The sequence below is a fragment of the Rhamphochromis longiceps genome, linkage group LG3 (assembly GCF_057381845.1).
Source record: "Rhamphochromis longiceps isolate RC_006_pf linkage group LG3, R_longiceps_female_GT1.1, whole genome shotgun sequence".
NCBI classification, from domain to species: Eukaryota; Metazoa; Chordata; class Actinopteri; order Cichliformes; family Cichlidae; genus Rhamphochromis; species Rhamphochromis longiceps.
The window spans coordinates 16,979,792-17,000,296 of NC_140559.1; the positions used below are offsets into that span (position 1 = coordinate 16,979,792).

General features: G+C 40.7%; 2 protein-coding genes across 2 annotated transcripts; one reads left to right on the forward strand and one right to left on the reverse strand.

Moving 5' to 3' along the window:
- Window positions 1-886: 886 nt before the first annotated feature.
- On the forward strand, window positions 887-2,251 carry LOC146673202 (E3 ubiquitin-protein ligase TRIM35-like). Its single transcript, XM_085401899.1, has 2 exons — window positions 887-1,013; window positions 1,100-2,251. The coding sequence occupies exon 2, from the start codon at window positions 1,117-1,119 to the stop codon at window positions 1,954-1,956; it is 840 nt and encodes a 279-aa protein (XP_085258025.1). The 5' UTR covers window positions 887-1,013; window positions 1,100-1,116; the 3' UTR covers window positions 1,957-2,251.
- An 866-nt stretch (window positions 2,252-3,117) lies between these two features.
- LOC146673203 (phospholipase A2 inhibitor PIP-like) lies at window positions 3,118-4,967 on the reverse strand. The gene is made up of 5 exons (XM_085401970.1): window positions 4,842-4,967; window positions 4,486-4,602; window positions 4,264-4,407; window positions 3,918-4,028; window positions 3,118-3,808 (listed from the first exon to the last, which is right to left on the reverse strand). Exons 1-5 carry the CDS (start codon window positions 4,885-4,887, stop codon window positions 3,606-3,608), a joined length of 621 nt encoding a protein of 206 aa, XP_085258096.1. The 5' UTR covers window positions 4,888-4,967; the 3' UTR covers window positions 3,118-3,605.
- Between the last annotated feature and the right edge of the window lie 15,538 nt (window positions 4,968-20,505).

Consider the following 20,505-nt stretch of genomic DNA (forward strand, 5'->3'; position numbering starts at 1 on the left):
TGTTAGAGATTTACAGTTATCAAACAGTTAGGTGAATAAACAACACTGAGACACTTGGAGACTGTTAACGTGCTGCACGGGTGAGAGCTCAGAGAGAGACTCACTCACACCGAGCTGCAGTTCGTCTTTATTTATAGTAAGCAGGGTGAAACAAGCATAGCAGTTTCCTTTAATTTTGCATACGTGTGTGTGTGTGTGTGTGTGTGTGTGTGTGTGTGTGTGTGTGTGTGTGTGTGTGTGTGTGTGTGTGTGTGTGTGTGTGTGTTAATCTCTCGCGGTAAATGTCACAGGGTGAACTTCCTGTTTCTAGAGACAGAGCGAGTAGTACATTTTGTTCTTTTCCTATTAAGAGTAAAATATGAACATATACTTTAATGCAACACAAACCTTATAAAAGCGTTTCTTCCTTAACACAGCTGAATACCTCATGAAGTTCCTCAACAGAGTGCCAAGAGTGTGCAAAGCAGTGATCAAAGCAAAGGTCGACTATTTTAAAAAATATAACATAAACATAACAAACATATTTGAGTTATTTCATTCTTTTTTCTTTACTACAAAATTACACATGTGTTCATTTAGAGTTTTGGTGCCTTCAGTGACAATCTACAAAATAAAGAAGAACCATAAAATGAAAAGCTGCGTCCAAACTGTTTGTGTGTATTATGTAGAAACGTCTCCACTAGTTTCTTTTTTCTTTTTTTCTTTTTTTTTCATTAACTTTATTGAGTTAAATTTGAAAATCTGGACTTCAGGCTAAAGTAATCCACGGAAGATGATGCTGTCTCTTTAACTGATATCTTCAATACTATAAACAAATTTAAAGTGATGTAGCACCTCTGACGTATGAGCGCGCTCCACGTGTTTCCTGACTTACGTTACTAAAAAGAGGAAGCAGAAGATCTTTTTCAACTGAGGGGAAACTTCAAACTCTGTAAAAAACAATTCAATATTATTCACCAGAAGACAAAACCCACAGAAGGAGAAGAGATTTGGGATTACTTCACCTCGTTTACGTGAGTTTTTAGAGCCCTAAAAATGTGGAAGTACCTTCTATAGATTAGTAAGTTTCTAACTTCCTGTTTGTGTGGTTTGTTAACAGCGTCAGTCACAGATAAAATGTCGTCTGGAATCCAAGAAGAGCTGTCCTGCCCCGTTTGTCGAGACATATTCAGAGACCCTGTTGTTCTGTCGTGCAGCCACAGCTTTTGTAGAAACTGCCTGAAAAGATGGTGGAGAAAGAAAGAAATACACCAGTGTCCTGTTTGTAAGAGTGCATCTAAAAAGAAAAACCCACCCTGTAACTTGGTGTTAAAGAACCTGTGTGAGAACTTCTTACTGGAGACAAATCAGAGTGCTTCAGCAGAGTCCGAGTCGCTCTGCGGTCTGCACTCGGAGAAACTCAAACTCTTCTGTCTGGACCATCAGGAGCCAGCGTGTTTCATCTGCAGAGACTCAAAAACTCACAGCAACCACAGATTCAGACCCATCGATGAGGCTGCGCAGGATCACAGAAAGGAGCTCCAGATCTCACTGAAACCCTTACAGGACAAACTGAAGGCCTTTGAACGAGTTAAAGGAAACTTTGTTCAAACAGCAGAACACATTAAGGTTCAGGCCTTTAACGCAAAGAGGCAGATCAAGGAGCAGTTTAAGAAGCTTCACCAGTTTCTGCAAGAGGAAGAGGAGGCCAGGATCACTGCTCTGAGAGAGGAAGAGGAGGAGAAGAGTGCGAGTATGAGTGAAATGATTGCAGCTCTGAGCAGAGAGATAGCAAGTCTCTCAGAAACAATCAGAGCCACAGAGGAGGAGCTGAGAGCACGAGACATTGCTTTCCTGCAGAACTACAAGGCTGCAGTGAGCAGAGTCCAGCAGTGCCCCCAGCTTGATGATCCACAGCTGGTGTCAGGAGCTCTGATAGATGTGGCCAAACACCTGGGCAACCTCCATCTCCACTAGTTTCACATAAGCATGATCTCACAAAATAATTTTTTAATCCAGCAGACCTAACGTTATTTTGTCCCTCCAAAGCGTAAAACACAACAAAATCATCCTGATTCCTGACAGGATTGTGGCATAATATTACACAGAATCTGACACCTCAGCTCTATAGAAGATGGATGGACTAAGAAAATTTAATCCATCCATCTTCCTCTGCTTATCCAGGGACTGTCACTGACCAAATTTTTAAGCAGGAGAAAAAATAGCACTTGTAAGGACATGAAAAGCTTTATTGACAAAAACAAGAAACGCTGCCCCTGTAATCTTTTATTTACAATATTGTATTTGGTTAAAATGTTCTGATGGTTCAAATATTTTCTTTTCTTTAGTTGTTGCAAAATAATGTGTGTGCCAGTCTCCAATGAGACATTTACAAGTGTGTAACAATATACTATGTCTATATATTTGCAGGTAAAGAGATAAAAGCAGTAAATAGTTTGACCTTGGTCTAAAGATAAGTCCACACGGTTGCAGGGAATGTGTGAAAGTTGGCTGTTAATTCCCATTATGTGTGGTTACTGTATATTACTGGTAGTGATGTAGATTAGCCATGATGCTACAGATTAGCAGCTGGAGCTAATTTGCCCGTTCGTGTGGAAACCTCGTGGCGCTGTGGTGGATCTCCACCTGTACTGGGCTGTAATCACAGTGGATTCAGACCTGGGAATCACATCTTCTGTTTATGTTTATTTCATCTATGCTATCACTCATAATGTGACCTCTGTGTTAAATGTAGCAGTGTAGTTTTCATCTCAGAAATCTCCACAATTAAAGAAGAATAACAACCGTGTTGCATTATTCTTTTAATCCTGATCTTGCTGAGCGACTGTGTTAAAACTTCTTTAAAGAACTGAATTGTTGTCTTATTAATTGCGTTCATTTGATATTTCTGCTTCATTAAAATTTCTCTCTTGGCAGAGGTGGAAACGTCTTTTTTCCCTCTCTGTCTATGTTTCCCTGCTTGGCTTGTACTGTACGTATAATTATGTACACATGTTGTGCTACTGGAACCAGATGATGTTTGAAGATTTGTAATTATCTCGCTGATATTTTCCAGAATTGAATGATTGTACATTATATATCTTTAGATTCTTAAAAGAACAAGACTTGGGTGCACAGGTATACATTTATTTGAGATTTTCTCTAATCCACAAGGCACAAAAATTCTTCAGGCTTAAATATCTACATAGACTCACTTAAATCTTTTAAGAAGTGGTGCTAAAGCTTCTACAGAGCCAAGATCAGCTAAAACAGTTGTGTGTCAGTACAGGTTAATCTGATGTGTCACCAAGACTGAAGCTGTCACATTCAAATGAACATTGACTCTACATCTACATCATCAGCGTGCGTGTCATTCATAGAAGCTGCTGGGAGAGTTCAAGTAACATAATAATGAGTATACACACTTTGTACGTCAAAATGTTTTAGAAATGTTAAAGAAAACAGTATAAATGTATAAAGGACTTAAAGAAATTAAAGGAGCAAATTTTAAAATATTTGAGGAAGGATAAAAAGTAAAGACTGTTATTCATGAAACTATATTTTCATCCAACTCTTGGTAAATAAGTGGTTTAAAGAAAAGTGGACTGTGATCTTTTTCCCGTCAGCTAAGAGAAAAAGACCAAAGAGATCAGCGGGGACACAAAAAGCAGGAGGTGGGCTGTTGTACTGCTGGCTCTGTTGCAGAGGTCACCCTGGCAGCAGCTGATTTCTCCTCCAATGACTGCTGAGAGCTGTTCAGTTTGTGAATGTGAACAAATCGTCTTGGAGGCACAGCCCTTTACTTTAGTAGTTGTCCCTCCTGCTTTCACTGAGAAAACAAAAATTATTCAACTACAAGTTTGAAAAAAGAATCACTGAATGTTCCTCTAAGCAGAAAAGAAGAAACATGCAGAAACGTAATGCTGTAGGCCCATTACCTGCTGCTGAGATGCAGTAGTCCTCAGTTCCATTGCAGCTGAGAGTTTTGGTGCAGTCCTTTTCATCACACTGGAAGCACTTTTTCCCATTTGGAGAGGAGATGCTCCAATCTATGAAGCACAAAAATATATGTCATATTTCTTTCATTGATTATTTCATCAAGTGCCAAAAAACTTCAGATACACAAATACTGGATTCTTTCTCATCAAGTGAACTTGGTGAGTGAAAAAATAAATAGTCTTAAACCTCATTTTGTAACTTTTTTTCACATAATTAATAAAATCTAGTTATTTATCACAACAGGGAATACTATTCCACAATACCAAGAAACATGGTGTGAATTACCAGGGACATCTTGAGAGTTGCAAAGATCAGAGGTGCAACACATGGTGTTAATTACAGCTTGGGAAAATCCGAGATTGAGTGAGCCATTGAAGCACTGATCAGGTGTAAAACAGGTTCTCAACACACGTTTAGTTTCCAAACCACCTGAAACCAAAGAGGAACCACTGTCAGCTCAGTAAGGTCAAAAAAGAAAAGAAGAAGAACTATAAAATAAAATCTCACCCATTTTTGTATTAATTCTGGCTGAACCACAGCGAGTATAGGACGAAGGACAATCTCTTGTCCCAATGCAGACTCCAGATGTTCCAGGTATGCAATCATAGCATTTCAATGGGCAGGCTGATAAACCACAAAATATTTTTAAAAAGAGAGTTAAATCATGTTCTCTTGCATTAATTGTGTGGATAAATTATGAAACACTGACTAAAATAGATTCAAACAAAGAACAAAAAAAATCATTTACAGGAAGTAGACACATTGCTGGGTTGTACATGTTGTAAAAGCAATTTAAAAAAGTTTCATTGAATATTAGAGTACACACTTCCTTTAAAAGAACAGATAACTGAACAAAAACTTGCCTTTAGGGAGCAGCACAATCCCAAGGACCAGCACAAGGATCTGCATCGTGAGATGATCAGACAGAAGTGAATTTTAGTTTAGTTTCTGTTCAGGTTATAAGTAATTCTTATTGGGGGAGTGGTCTCCTCTCTCTGACCACTCCTTAACTCTTCCTTTGACAGTGAAGGAGCCTGACTATCACAAATGTTTATTTGCACAGCAAATATTAGCCTTTCTTCAATTTGTAAATTAACAATCATACTGGCAAACACGTTATTTGAAAAGATCTTTGAACTTTTAGATGCTTCTGAGATCCTATGAAAGCTCGTAAATAATCAGTTTCTAGTTCAAAGAAAAGGCTAGTCCAACATTAACACCTTGAATAATTTAAAAATGATTTGGTTAACTTCAATCGGTGACTAGCTTTGGGAAAAGCCACTAATGAAATGTAATCAGTTAAAATCCAGGTACAAAACTCTTGTGCAAAAATACTGTACAAATATTACTAGTTTACTAGTGGACTAGTTGCATCAAAGGTCGCACTTCCTGCTGTCGCTGCTGTATGAAAGTAAATGGGAGGAGAGAGACCCCTTCCTCTACACTGAAAATGTTGCACTTGTTCCTCAGTGTTACATTAGCCCTCATTAGGGCTCAAAAGCCACAAAATAAACATGGAAACTAACACTGGAATTTGACAGGGAAGAGGGTGCAACACACGGGGATTAGCGATGGTTTATGTGGGAGCTCAGTGTTTAAAGACGTTCATGATGTCTTTGTAAGCAAACCTATTTAAAAGGTAAACATGAAAGAACGTCTTTCTACATTCATGTTGGTGGTCCTGTTTTTTTAATTCATGGATTTTTAATGGTAGCAAATGAATAAAATGGCCTAATCAGTTATTCTAAATGTGAATAGAAGTTTATAATGTTTACCAGTTTTTCTCAGTGAGAATAGTGTGTGACAGCTGACAGCGGCATGGTCAGTATTCGGCTGGAGCTTTGAAACCGTGGTGGAGGATGCAGGGTGTCCTCTATAGCCCGGGAGCAGAGAGAACAGTGGGTATGCTCCTGACCCAACATGCAAAAATAATTGCATGTTATTATTATTATTATGTTATACTTATTATTATTGCATGCAATAATAATAAGTTTCTGAGAAAAAAACACGTGTTATAGAATAAGAAAAGGTGTGGCCTGCACCTCAGACGTGCTGCTTTGTTTACAGCGGTGGTCTTCAAACTTGTCACAATAAGTACCACCTTATAAAATATATGGCTCTTAAAGTACCACCTTATGACCGACATTATAGTAGTATTTAACACCATATACAGTTTACATGAGAAGTTTTTATTTCTTATACTAATTATATTTAATTTAACTGTCATAAACAGGATGTGACAAGTGATAATAATAACAACTGTACTGCATTAAAACATTCACAGCAGGTTGGATATCCAGTCATTAAGTGATAAACCCTCCGTCCAGGTCCAAACTACTCTGTGTTTATTAAGGCTGTTGTGTTTTTAACATGTTTAAATTCTTTGTATCTTGCTCTTTTTAATCTGAACAGGCCCCTAAAACGAGGCAGTGATCACTGTCAGACTCTCTTGGTCTTTGTTTCCATCGTTCGTTTTGAAGCTCAGTTTTTAAAACCTTATGATGTAACTACAACCAACACATACAGCAGTAAATTAAAGACTAGACTCGTCGTATTGTGGCTGGATTATCTCAGTTGTTCTCGTGACTGAAGTTTGGTCCATTTACAGCACCTGCCTTGTGATTGCATTTGTCCCTGACCATCGGGAACCCTCATGTTAACTTGCAAAGGAAGATGTTTGGAGGGGGTGAGTGCAGGTCTGTGTCAGTGTACATGCGTATGTTTGTGTGTGTGTGTGTGTGTGTGTGTGTGTGTGTGTGTGTGTGTGTGTGTGTGTTCTGTGCACAATCACGAGACAGTGTCCCTTCACCCAGTTAAGCAAAAGTCAACAATCTTTGATCAACGCGGCCTTGAATGAGGGGAAAGAGAGTCACAACAAACAGGCCTGACAGTGTGAAGCCTCCACCTACATCACTGAACTGCTCCACCCTGTTCGACTTCTGTACTCTTCACTTCCTTCTTTAAACAGCTTGGTTCATGTGTGTCCAGGGTGTTCAGCAGCTTCCTGTAAAGCACATGACTGTAATCAGAGTACAGGAGAGTGACTGAGTTCACTTCCTCTTTGTGATGGAGGCGATTTTCTTCTTTATATTGTGTCAGATAAAGTCTGACAGCTTTTCTTGAATTCATTTCATATGATGTGTTTTCACAGATGAAACCAGACAACAGTAAATCAGATGTTTACACTACCTTCACATGACCTTCGTCTGTAACCAGTAACCCCTTCCTGTTATTCCCAAAGCATCTCTGAAATCCTCAGATACTTTGAATCCATCTCCCAGTTTTCAGGTCAAAGCAGCTTTGAGCAGCAATCAGCAGGATTTCTCTGCTCTTGGCTCTTGAGAGGCTGTCACACTTTCTCCTTCTCCGTTATCTTTTCTGCTTGGCTTCTCTTTGTATAGTCTCGCTTGTTCTCTAACGCTAAGAGAGTCTCCTAGACGTGTTCTCTAAAAACTTGAAGAAGAATTATAGATTTGATCAACTGGTCCCTTAATGAAACTGACACCCTCCTGTTCTTGGGAGATCCCGTCCTTGTCCTGCAGAGACATTTGCTGCCGGATACTCGTCGGTCACATCGCGTGTCTGGCAACAATCTTGATGGAGGACATTGAATGACATCTACCAATTCAGAACCATGATAACAGAGTTCTGGCTGATTGGAGCTGGCTTATCGAAGAACAAAAGTGGCTACAGCTGTTCAAAATCCCACAAGGCTGGCCAACATGATAGACGATGGGCAGGGCTGTGAGCACTCAGACTGTGTTTATTGAACACAATATGGATAAGATGTTGGAGAAGAACAATGGGAATTGAGAGACCTGGTGACCAGTGACAGACATTAGACCAACTGTAAAATTGGAAGCAGTTTGTTCGCACTGACCAGAACAGCTACCATCTTCATCTCATGCAGCCCCCCTGGCGCCAGCTGGAAGCTCCAGGCAAAAGCTGATGGGAATAACAAATCCTCCCTTGGATAATAAGACTGTTTGTTGTGACTTTCTTTCCCCTCATTCAAAGCCCACCATCAGGAGCTCACAGTCAGCCATGAGTGAAGGTGTCCTCATGGTTCAGCTGTGTTCACAGTAACAGTCCATGAATCCTCTGATGATCACACTTAACCTGTCAGCCCGTCACAAATAATCTAGTTATTGTTATTCTGTGTGACTGATAACACAGATTTAATTTACAGCTCTGTACACAGATAAACCGCAACCAGCATCTGTCTCTGCAGCCTCTGCTGTGCTTTACTAAACACACTGTGGAACTTGGTGTTTTCATAGATGAAAATGATGCAAACTACTGACCTGTCAAACCAGCTGGAGTCTGAGCTGGACTCAGTCACACAAACAGGTTGAACAGGATGTGCTCTGTGTCTGTGGGACAGTCCACAGTGGGTTTAGAGTGTGGATCTGTGACCTGCGTGAGAATCAGCTTCCTGTCTTGAAGAAACACACAGACAGGAAGCAGAAGTTATATCAGCAGCAGAAACAAGTGTGAACATTGCACAGATTATTGTAACTGGTTATTATCAGGATGTCCTAAAAACTGCCTGAAAAACCTTCAGCTGATGCAAAATGCTGCAGTCGAGTCCTGACAGGGACTAGAAGGACAGAGCAGCTTTCTCCTATACTGGCTTCTCCTCATTGGCTCCCTGTAAAATCCACAATTTAATTCCTGCTCCTCACGTACAAGGTCTTTAATGATCAGGCCCATCTTATCTCAGAGTACCATATCTCCATATCATGGGTCAACAGCAGCTAGGTGGATGTCAGCAGGTTACATGGTGGAGATAAATCCAGAGTTCGGGTTTGTTTATAAACTCAGGCTTTAGAGCCTTTCAACACGATTACTGACAGATAACACACTCGGAGTACTAAGCACACTGTGTACAGGACTGTTTGGTTTTTATATAGAGGAAAATCATGCAAACTGCTGAGCTGTTGAACCAGCTGATCCACCCATTAGTCTAAGATGGAGTCAGCCACACAAACAGGTTGAACAGGGTGTGTTCTGTGCAGCACCTGCATGTAAAACAAAAGCAAGTCTGTTCCTGTGAAATGAAACTGAAAGCCCCTCTGAGCGTCTCCCTGTAGAAAATGGAGGCTGAGCTCAGTCAGATCACTCAGCCTGCAGACAAATGGAGGCGTGTTTGAGACGTGCAGATAAACAGTCACAGCTTTGTGTCGGCCTCTGAAGGCTCAGAGGACGACAGGCAGTTGTCATGTTATCAAGTGCACGACGGCTCTCTGCACACACTTTGAGTCCTTATTCACATTTTCTATAAGTCCTCATCTCCGTGGACCTGAGGGATTACCCACAGTTCATAGTGCTGTGATGACTTACTTAGACTTAGATCCTCCCGTGCTGATCGGCGCATCGGGCGACAAGAGAACGCCATCGAACTCGGTCTATCGCGGCAGTTGTTGCTTCATCCCATGACAGTTCGACTGAACGTAAATCTTCAAGGAAAGTCCTCCTCCATGTTATTTTAGGTCTTCCTCGCCGTCTCTTTCCATTCTTCAGGTTCCATAGAACCGCGACACGGGCAGGTCTCGGGTCCGGTAGCCGAAGGATGTGACCGGCAAATCTGAACCGACGCTTGGTGACTTGGACCTGTGATGGTCAAAACATTAAGAACAAGGATGGAAATAAATAAATAACCAAACTGAAGGTTCAGAGGAATGTAGCTCATCTAAAAATCTGTAAAAAAGTTTTTGTTAATGAACAGAAAATGTCTTTTTTTTATTTCTATAAACAGTGAAAAACAGGAATTTTCTGTCATTTAATTGTTTCTCTGTTGCTTCATTCATTTGGTTTTGTATGAGTGGTCATGGCGGAGGAGACGTTCCTCCTTCACATTCTCCAAAAACTTCCATTTGGCCGATTTGGACTCTTTGCTGGGCCGATTCTGGGCCCCGGGCCTTATGTTTGACACCCCTGCACTCAACCATTTACAGGTTTGGAAACTAATTACAGAAAAGAAAAAAGAATCAAGCTCAAAATGAAGCAAATGACATCAATTTTAAATGTGAGCATAATTTCACCAAAAAGGCTTTTTATGTCTCATTTTCAGGCTCTGGTTGTTTGAGGCTGTTTGAGGCTCAGTTATAGACAATAGTGCTTGAATTCAAACAGACAGACAACATGAAAGATGAGGAAATCCCTCAGAGGACTCTGAGGATCCTCAGCCGTCACTGTGATACGTGTCTGTATGTGCACATCTTTACTTTTAATAAGATGTTTCAACATGCAGACAGAATCTAACACAGTAACAGCTGCCTTTGTTTCAGATCCAGCAGAGAAGAAGCTCATTCCAGTTTACTGACAGAGACAAAGTTTTGGTGCTGTTTTGACAGCTCTGATAACTCTGATAACATCTCCCTCCCAGTAATAACCTCCCAGCAGCAACTGCCACAGGCAAATGGGCATGAGGAAGGATAGTTTCACTTCCTGCAGTTACAGTAAAACAGTCTTTGTAATTCACATCTGTGTGACTCGTTTAAGTTTTTTGTCGTGACAGTGAAACTCTCACAGATACAGATGTGATGCTGCTGCACATGTTAGTAAATCTGACCCTAAATCTTCTTTAAAATTTCAACCTTTGTTGTGAACACGTATTTTTCAAACAGCAGGGTCAGACACACTGTGGAAAAGTAAGATGCACGTTTTGTAGTCCATCTTCTGGTCATTGTAGTTTTAACCCTGTGGACATCCAGCATCACGTTGTTAATGAGAGAGAGTGTAAGGTCATTCTCAGCACACGGCTCTGTTATTTCCTAACTCCTTATCAGTTCTCCTAGTGACCTTTCCTTCACCTCATTGGTGTTTTCGGACTGTTTATTAAAAAAGGTTGACAGTTTGATTACAGCTGTTCAAACTGATTTCCTGTTCCTTGTATAATTGTCACACTTACATGTTTCAGATCAGGAAGATGTAGCTTTGGATTTGTTCCCTTAATAACAAACGCCTTCATTTACAAACTTCATTTTGTGTTTGATCTGAAACATTTAAGTGTGACAAACATACAACCTCCTGTTGTGTTGCTTTTGTGTGCTGCTGTCACTGATGGCTGCTGCTGTGACAACAGACACACAAACAATTTGATGTCATCAGAAATCACTCTGGAAACACTGAGAGAAAAGCTGATTTACTTTCACACTCCAACACTGTTATTATGTCCTGCAGTCTGAGTGTGTAACAGCACTGCCCCCGTGTGGTCAAACTGGAGCATTGCACATGATAATTCGCATCCAGCAAACGTCTTGGACCTCCACACACATCTGACCCTGATTTAGTGGAGTCTTTAGAAATTTCAGTGTTTCTAAAGTCTATTTCCTTTCTTATGATAATTTTAATTATTATTATTTGTTTTTGTTATTTTATGTGTCATAATCTTTTATTTTGTAGTTGTTTCAAAATGTTTTATTCTTTGTATCTGTACTTTATGAACTAATGAGGGATCAAAAATGCTGTAAAAATGAATAAAAAGCTCAAACATAGACCCTCCTGTATGTACTCAGGTCTGTAAAGCCCAGCAATGACACCTGGTGGCAGAGAGGTTAACTGCAGTCACGTGTCCTCTTTTTGCTGTGCAGTACAGTGTTATTTTTGTACCACTATTCTGAGGGCACATGAAACATTTGAGCGCACGTAAAAAAAATAATAAATAAATACGTGTTGCATTTTGAGGAGAGATTTATTTTGAGCAAATTCATTGCTGCGTGCAAAAAATGTATTTCAGTGTTTGCTATTATCCATATACACACACAATAACAGCCCATATGGCTCAGTTTTTGCATTTGCTCTTGCTCAGATCTCTGCGGACCTGCTCGCTATGTGTTGCTGGCACTCTCAGCAGCTGTGTCCCAAAACGTCGGCTGCATCCACCGGAGGCCGCATTTGAAGGCCGATTAAGTTACAGTCAGGCGACGAAGGCTGTCCCAATTCATAGACTCCTGCAAATGCGTCCTTCACTTCCCCGAATTTGAAGGATGGGTTGGGTGTGTCCTTTGTGGTCCACCATATCCCAGAATTCATAGCGTGGCCCAGCCAATTTCAGTTTCCAACACTGGCGGCCACTACTAAGGTTTTAAATTACTTTTATTAATCTTTCTTGGTCACAAAATAAACTTTTAACATATTTTCAGGTGAGAAAGTAGTCGTGTAAATTTCAAATATCTGGTTTATCAAGACATCACATATTTGCAAAAGTGCGCTGATGTTTTCAGAGACGTCTCTTACCCACCAGCTCGATAGGGCTTTAGAGCGTGATGTCATGGGAGGAGGCGTGGTCACGATTTTTGGTCGAGCCGCCATGTTAGTAGGCCAAACAAAGGGCTACAGGAGCGAAAGCAGATGGAAACATCAGCTATGGCTTGTACTTGCTGTGTTGTCGATTGCAGTGTTAGGCGATAGCACGATAGGGAAAGAAATAAGCTGGAAAATGGGCTCTATTTTTACCGTTTCCCCTCCTGGAAGCAACGTGAGGGATCTCATGTATCTGATGTTACCAAACGAAGATGTCAGGCTTGGAGAGCAGCGGTGAGACGAGCTGATATCGAGTTCTCTGTCATCATTTTTTGTTGGTGTGTTCTCCACATCTTCATTCCGATAAGTTCTAAAGAAATTCGTATTGCTCTTTATAGGCTTTTAGTTTTATTTTCAATGCGCTGAGGTCATAGAAAATTAGAACAAACAGCCTAATGTCTCTTGGCATCCAGGCGCAAGCAGTCTCTTTGTCTTTTGTGCTGATTTTAAGCATGGTTCTGGCAGACCTCCTTCCAACACAGTGTGTTTGTTTTGATTTGTGGCTTTCTAACATGGCACCGCGATCCCACAATGCACTGCGGCGTGACATCAACTCTAAAGCCCTATAGGGCACACACAAACACACAGTGTTGGAACGCCGATTACAAGATGCTTAAAAGCAGCTCAAAAGAGAATGGACTGTATAGAGACCGATTGCGTCCAGAGGCAAAGCAGCGGTACTTGCAGAAAATAGCGTGCATTGGAAATGTGGACCCGTATGAAATACGGCCGTGGAGTAGAAACCCTGAAGACCAACCGCTACTGACGTAGCCTGATATATTTTCGTACCTTGTCTGTGGAGTCAGCGCGTACAAGTCGTCATTCAAACAAAGGTAAGTCAGCTCGAGTACTGCGAGTGAAACGCGTTTGATTTCCCTGCAAACATTCAGATTAGTGCAGCATAAATTCATTCATGAGGGGAAATTACAGTGAGAACATGTGGAGGCTGTTAGATGGATAACATAGTGAGTTCAGTGCATTGATGAGACACTGTCCTGAAGGATTTAGTTATTCCTTATGGTTAAAGAAATTGCACTATTCATATTTATTATAAATAATCCTAATTATACATCTTGCTTCCATGTTTGTATCCTGTGTCACTAAAAATACATTTTATTTTAGTTTTATACTTTGATCAATGACCTGCAGAATCTCCTTATTATATTAAGTGATTCATAATTGTCACTTTATGCTTTCTCCATCTCTAAAGTGATGACATCCTTGCATTACATACTTTAGGTTCATTTTCTGCAGGCAGGTTTCTGACAGAGAACAGACAGATTTACACTATAACCTGCAGCATTCTATAGATGGACACATAAAGAAATGAAAAATTACATGTATGTGCTAACTTTCTAAACACTTTGTTACATTTATGATAAAGTAGATTAAACACATTTATGTCGGCCTTGGCTCATAGTTCTTGTCTTTAAATGAAATTTGTCTGTGTGTGTTTCAGGTCCTGCACTCTCAAAGGCTGAATGAACCAGTATTGCAGCCATGGGTCACTGTGAGCATCACAGGGAAGGTTGAAGCTGCCCACTGCACCTGTATGGCTGGAGTCGCAGAGACCTGCAGCCATGTCGCTGCTCTTCTGTTTAATGTAGAAGCAACAGTGTTGATCCGTGGCACAAGGACTGTTACAGATTGTTGGGTCTGTGTTTCCACAAGCCCCGCTAATTCTAGAGACTTATTCATCATGAAGAAAACAAGACAGTCGATCGATCGATTATTTGCGCAAGGGAGGCCTCATCTGTGTCCACCACGAAAATGACCCCCAGATCTGACCTCCTCCTGCTACCTTTTATTGAGAGACAGTTCACACAAAACACGTCAGAACAAAGCCACGCCCCCTTGGTTCTAAGACAAAGCATTTTATGTATATGTGTGAACTTCTGTAAGAATGTGTGTGTGTGTGTGTGTGTGTGTGTGTGTGTGTGTGTGTGTGTGTGTGTGTGTGTGTGTGTGTGTTATGTGAGAATGTGTGTGTCAGACCTCCTGCTGACCAAAGGGTCGAAAACCCAGGAAGCTTACATCAAAAGAAACAGATCTTTCAGATAGGATGTATCTACAATAAAACCTCCCCCAGCACAGAGTGGTTGGAGAGGTGGTCAGGATCAAAGGAATGGCTTTGATCCTACTGCTTAAACTAAGACTGTACAAATTTAAGAAACACAATGGCAACATTCAACAATTAGACTTAACATAGATGAACCTGCATACTGGGTTTTGCTGGGTAATGTGACCAAGATACAGCCAGAGGTTGGCCATAAGATGGACTTCTCCTCTTCAGCTGCCTAAAAAAAGGCTCTTGATCAAAACATAAACAGACCATCTGTAGTGACAGGTAAAAGGAGCCGTCCTCAAAAAAGAAAAATCCCACCTGCTACTTTGTGTCATGAACCGAAGTTCAGCGCACAAGCTGGACCCAGAAGCAGAGCCAACACACACAGGAGTACGAGAAAATAAACTTTATTTTAACTGAAGGTGTCCCGGGAGGGTAGAAGGAAAACACGCGTGAAACTAGAGAAACCAAGGGACCGGGAGATGAGTCGCGCAGGAACGCCAAAAACGGGACTGTGGGAGGCTGCAACAGAAAAAGGAAAAGAATTATTGGGGCGCGGGAATAGCAGCATACGTGGGGGAAGAGTATGAGTCTTACGATGACAGCGGGGCCGTGGGAGCCGGAGGGAGGGTGAGGGTCCGCGGGGGAGCTCCAGGAAAGTCGAGGTGGCGAGTACTGAAGGCGATCCAAATTCCAGACGGGCAGGTGGCTCAAAAAACACGCCGAGTTGTTATCTGAGTGCACAGGACAGAATTAGCACTAGTTCAGACAGATGAGTTTTCACAATCGCTTTCCCGCAGGTGTACGTTACCGCTGTGAGACGACTACGGACTGGCGTGGAGCAGCAGGCTGGGCTGGATCAAATAGTCCACCTGATGATCGCCTGGGATGGGGTGCAGGTGTGGAGTTAACAGCCACGCCCGTGGGCGTGGGCATCCCATCAGCACCTCGGACGCCGGGCCGCGGACCATGACACTTTGGAGCAGTTGTCACTGCTATTGGATACTTTGCTGGAACACAGTAAAGCTGTGGGTTGTGGGAATGACCCATAATGTTTTATCTAAGGGTCTAGATTTATGCCTGTAGTGCACTGCCGTGTAAATAATTTGCATTTACTGAATATGTACTGACTGAGTCCCACTGTTCAAAAACTGAATAAAGAAACAAACTAATTTTTGCCTCTTTTTTTTTTTATTAAAACCACTTTATAGAACATCACATCAGTTACAATGTAGAATCCATGTCATTTATAGTTTACAAATGACAAAATGTTTACACAAAATCATGAGTGTTTACATGATATCACCCACTACTAACATTACTTTATTTACTGTATCCTTTGAAAAAATAACAGCACAAGACTTAAGAGTATTTAACAGGAGCGGGTTTCATTCTTCTCTGGTTTTATTATCACACTGTTCACCAAACGCAGCAAACCTTCACCATCTTATCCAGGAGGGTCACCTCTTCACCCTCACATGGAAGAAGTAATCTGATTGGCATGGTGGTATGTTTGAAGCAGGTCCCTTGTGTAGCGCTGGAACCCAGTCATGATGTTTCATCCATTTCATCGGCTGGTTTGCTGCAATAATGCCAAATAATTAGCAACTCTATAAATAGAAGGTAGTTCTGCAAAATCACTCAGTAGGATGTTTGTTCTAATTTGCTATGAGCTCAGAGCGCATAGAAAATAAAACTAATAGGCTATAAAGAGAGATATGAACATATTTAGAACTTACCGGAATGAAAATGTCTGGAGCACCAACAGATATTTGGAGATGGAAGAGAACTGCACGTCAGCTCCTCTCACAGCTGCTCTCCAGACTAGACGCCTTCGTTTGGTAACATCCGATACACGAGCTGCCTCATGTTGCTTCCAGGTTGGGAAAGAATGAAAAGATAAACCCTGTTGTGCCTTCGCTCCCTTTTCACTTGCGCTTTGTTTAGACCCCCAAAATGGCGGTCTAAACCAGCGTGATGTCACAGGGGTGGGCGTGGAAAGGATTTTGGCCTGATGCGCCATTTTCCAGGACCAAACAAAGCGCAAGCGAAAAAGGAGCACACAGCTATGGTTCTTCAATGCTGGCTGCAATGTTCGGTCACACGACCGGCACAGGAATAAGCCTAAAAAGGTTTTGTCTTTTTATTCTTTCCCAACCTGGAAGCAACATGATAAGATAAGATAACCTTTATTAGTCCCACACGTGGGAAATTTGTTTTGTCACAGCAGGAAGTGGACAGTGTAAAAGTTATATAGCAAAAATTAGAATACGACAAGAATAAAATACTGTACCCAACTGTACAGAATAGAATAAAATAAAATACTATATACAGTAGAATAAATAGAATAAAATATACAATAGGATAAAAATAGAATACAAATGCTTTATACAACTGAGTAAAAATACTACATTGCTGACCTTACAAAACGAAGGCGTCTAGCCTGGATAGCAGCCGTGAGACGAGCTGATATCCAGTTCTCTTCCATCTCCAGATATCTGTTGGTGCTCCAGACATTTTCACTCCGGTAAGTTCTATATATGTTCATATCACTCTTTATAGCTTAATAATATTATCGTTGGGGCTCTTGGAGGTTGTAGAAATTGCGAACAAACATAGAATTAAGTGACGGTGCAGACATACGTGCTATGTAACGATTCACTAATTCTTTCGCACAACTGTAGGGAAGCCTGCCTATGAAATGAATCACACAAATCCAGACTGGGTACCAACGTTACACACAGTAGCGGTTTTTGATACAGGCGACACGGGTGGTTGCCCGGGGTGGCATTGTGGTGGGGGGCGGCATCACGGGCATCGGCAAAAAAAATAAAAATAAAAAATTGCTCGTACTCATGCTGCCCCGACATTAGCCAGCGCATATTGTGAATGGCATAGGCACCAATCGGTTTTCTATCGGCCATTTGCTGGGAGTAAGGGCGCCCTCCGTTTGCGAGGTGCACCTGCTGCTTGCAGCACAGGGAGGAGAGGGCGGGGGATTCTCTGGCTGGAGCAGCATCTAATAACCAACTAACTAATAACTAACAATATTAATAATTTCTACAGAAAACTAATTTAGCTCTTCTAGATGCATAAACTTCATCACACAAGTAAACACAGCCTGATTGGAAATGCGGCATAGGTAGGAACAACCAGTCTTGTAGTCGTCCCCATTCACTCTCCAACCAATGATCACCTTCCAGCTGGAACTTACATAAACATAAAGGAAAGGAAAAACTCAATGCATCATGGGAATCCCCCGGCAGCCTACATCTATTGCAGCATAACTAAGGGAGGATTCAGGGTCACCTGGTCCACCCCTAACTATATGCTTTAGCAAAAAGGAAAGTTTTAAGCCTAATCTTAAAAGTAGAGATAGTGTCTGTCTCCCGAATCCAAACTGGAAGCTGGTTCCACAGAAGAGGGGCCTGAAAACTGAAGGCTCTGCCTCCCATTCTACTTTTAAATACTCTAGGAACAACAAGTAGGCCTGCAGAGCGAGAGCGAAGTGCTCTAATAGGGTGATATGGTACTACAAGGTCATTAAGATAAGATGGGGCCTGATTATTTAAGACCTTGTATGTGAGGAGCAGGATTTTGAATTCAATTCTGGACTTAACAGGAAGCCAATGAAGGGAAGCCAAAACAGGAGAAATATGCTCTCTCTTTCTAGTCCCTGTCAGGACTCTTGCTGCAGCATTTTGCATTATGCATGTATTTTTTAAAAAGTGAACATCTTCAGCTGCAGTGTTGAAAAAAAATGTGGTTGAAAAATTTGGTTGCACCTAATTTTTGTGTTGATACACCTAAGAAAAAAAGTTAGGAGCTGAAACTTAAATGTTTCAGATCTGTTGCATCTTCAAAAACCAAAATGAAATCACTGAGCCTCACACAGGAATATTGTTGCTACTTGTTTTACTGAACCTTCTTTTTAGTCACATGTTCACAACACCAGTGTCCATTCACTGCCTCCTACAGGACACTCTCTTCTTCCACCTTTGTACAGGACATTCACGTAACGCAGCACCGATGCTGCCTCACCTGGCATTACCAGTATAGCAACACACTATTATCACACTCATTCTGTGTGTTCTTCAGATGAATAACATGAACTTCAGATGTCTGTACTTGTAATTAATAACCTCTATGCATACGCAAACAAATATATTTATATGAACAAATAATTCTTTACAATACCACAAGATCAAACAGATTTAAATATCAAACAAAGAAAACACAAAATCCAGTTTCCAAATGGAGGTGTTTGTAATTAAGGTGAACAAATCCAATTCGAGGCTTTCAGTTTCATTTCACAGGAACAGCTTTGCCTCTGTTTTACCTGCAGGTTCACACATGGAGAGAAATTTGCCTCGCATAGAAATCTGTGTATGCTTTGGAACTCGGTCTCTGTGTGTCTCACTTTATAAGAGAACTCACTTGTCAAAACACAACCTAGATCCAAGTCCAAGAAACAGAACAGTGGGAACAGACCCAGAGACGCTAACAGGATCATGAGCTCTTCACATGTTTAGTTTGTAGAACATAAAGTGTGTAAAGTCACCAAAGTGTAAAACAGAATAAAACATTAAGGCTGAACTTAACTCATTTCAACTGGAGGAAATTTACTCAGTCACACTTCCTCCCATGAACACAAAGGTCCACTGTTTCTGAGTACACCACCTCTGACATCACAGATTCCTCTTCTCTTATTGTTTCTGTTTTGTTTCTTTGATAAGCTTCATCTGAAGTTTCGATCAGCTGATGTTACATAAACAAACTGATTTAAAAACAGACAGGTTTTTAGTTTCACTTTGACATAACTTCCTGTTTTCATGCACAATCAGAGAAAAGAACGTTCCTTGAGTTTGGGAGAACATCTTAATATTTATATATGTTATTTATACTATGAAGAGTATTTAAAGGTTTTTAACATTGGAGTAAAACTGTGACTCCAGCCACCCATGAAACACCAACCATGTGAGACTCAAAGCTGCCATTACTGATCCAATCACATGTGCTGAGGTTGTGACTGTGGACAAACACAGCCGCTCATAAACTCTTTGATCATGTGTTTCACAAAAGGAACAGAACACAAAAACACAGACAAGAAAGAAAAGAAACATGCACACAAAATTATTCTTGAAAAAAAGAAAGAAAAAACAGTTGGGTGATTTTTGTTATTGTTAAAAGCTGTCAGACTTTATCTGACACAATATAAAGAAGAAAATCACCTAAATCACAAAGAGGAAATTTAGTCAGTTACTCTCCTGTACTCTGATTACAGTCATGTATGTTTTCTCTGTGTGTGTTTGTGCTGCTTCTTTGTCCAAACAAACTCACTGGTTCTACATAAAAAACAAAGATTTGCTCTCTGTGGCTGCAACACAACTTAAAGACTTTTTTTTTACTGTCTGTTTTGTTTTTGTTTCTCTGTGGACAGATCAAATCAATTTCCCATATTGTTACAATAAAGTTACCATTAACTCAACTCACTGAGACACACTGGCAAATCAATCAATAAATCAAAGGTGGACAAAATTCTGCAGAACAGCTGCACAGGAGCTCATGACCTTTGACTTTATTCATTAAGATCAAGTTTATCTCAATTCTCAGACAGACAGAGTGGAGGGTTGTCTCTACATTTCCCTGTTTCCTTGGAAAAGTTCATTTCCTGTTACTGTAAAACCTGCTTTACCTGTTAAATGGCACGTCAAAGTGAAGCAAGAGTCAGTTGTTGAGCTGTCTGGCACAGAGGTCAGTTCAACAACAGATTGACTTCTTACAAATTGCTTTGTAAAAGCAGTAGGTTCCTTTTGACCTACAGAGAAAGCAGATGGATTAAACCAATCTCACACTTTTTATCTTCATATGGATGTTTGTTCATCCTGATGATCAGAAGAGTGTTTGAGGATTTAACACATCTCTTAAGAACAACAGTAAGTGTTTGCTGTCTTTTTCTAAAATCATCTTCAGTCAAACTTTTTAGGTAAAAAGTTTCAGTTGTCATGGTTACAGTTCAGTTAACTTCCACCCACAAAAATGTTTGAACAGAAAAACTGTTTCAAAAACAATTGAGACAAATTTTAAAATGTCATTCAATTTCTACTGTCATTCAATTTCTACTGTCATTCAATTTCTACTGGATGTTAACCCTG

Coding starts and splice junctions, on each gene's coding strand:
- LOC146673202 (XM_085401899.1), top strand. CDS start 1,117: ATGTCGTCTGGAATCCAAGAAGAGCTGTCCTGCCCCGTTTGTCGAGAC.
- LOC146673203 (XM_085401970.1), bottom strand. CDS start 4,887: ATGCAGATCCTTGTGCTGGTCCTTGGGATTGTGCTGCTCCCTAAAG. Junction 4,408..4,485: donor CAGAATTAATACAAAAATGG/GTGAGATTTTAT, acceptor CTTTGGTTTCAG/GTGGTTTGGAAACTAAACGT. Junction 3,809..3,917: donor CTACTGCATCTCAGCAGCAG/GTAATGGGCCTA, acceptor TTGTTTTCTCAG/TGAAAGCAGGAGGGACAACT.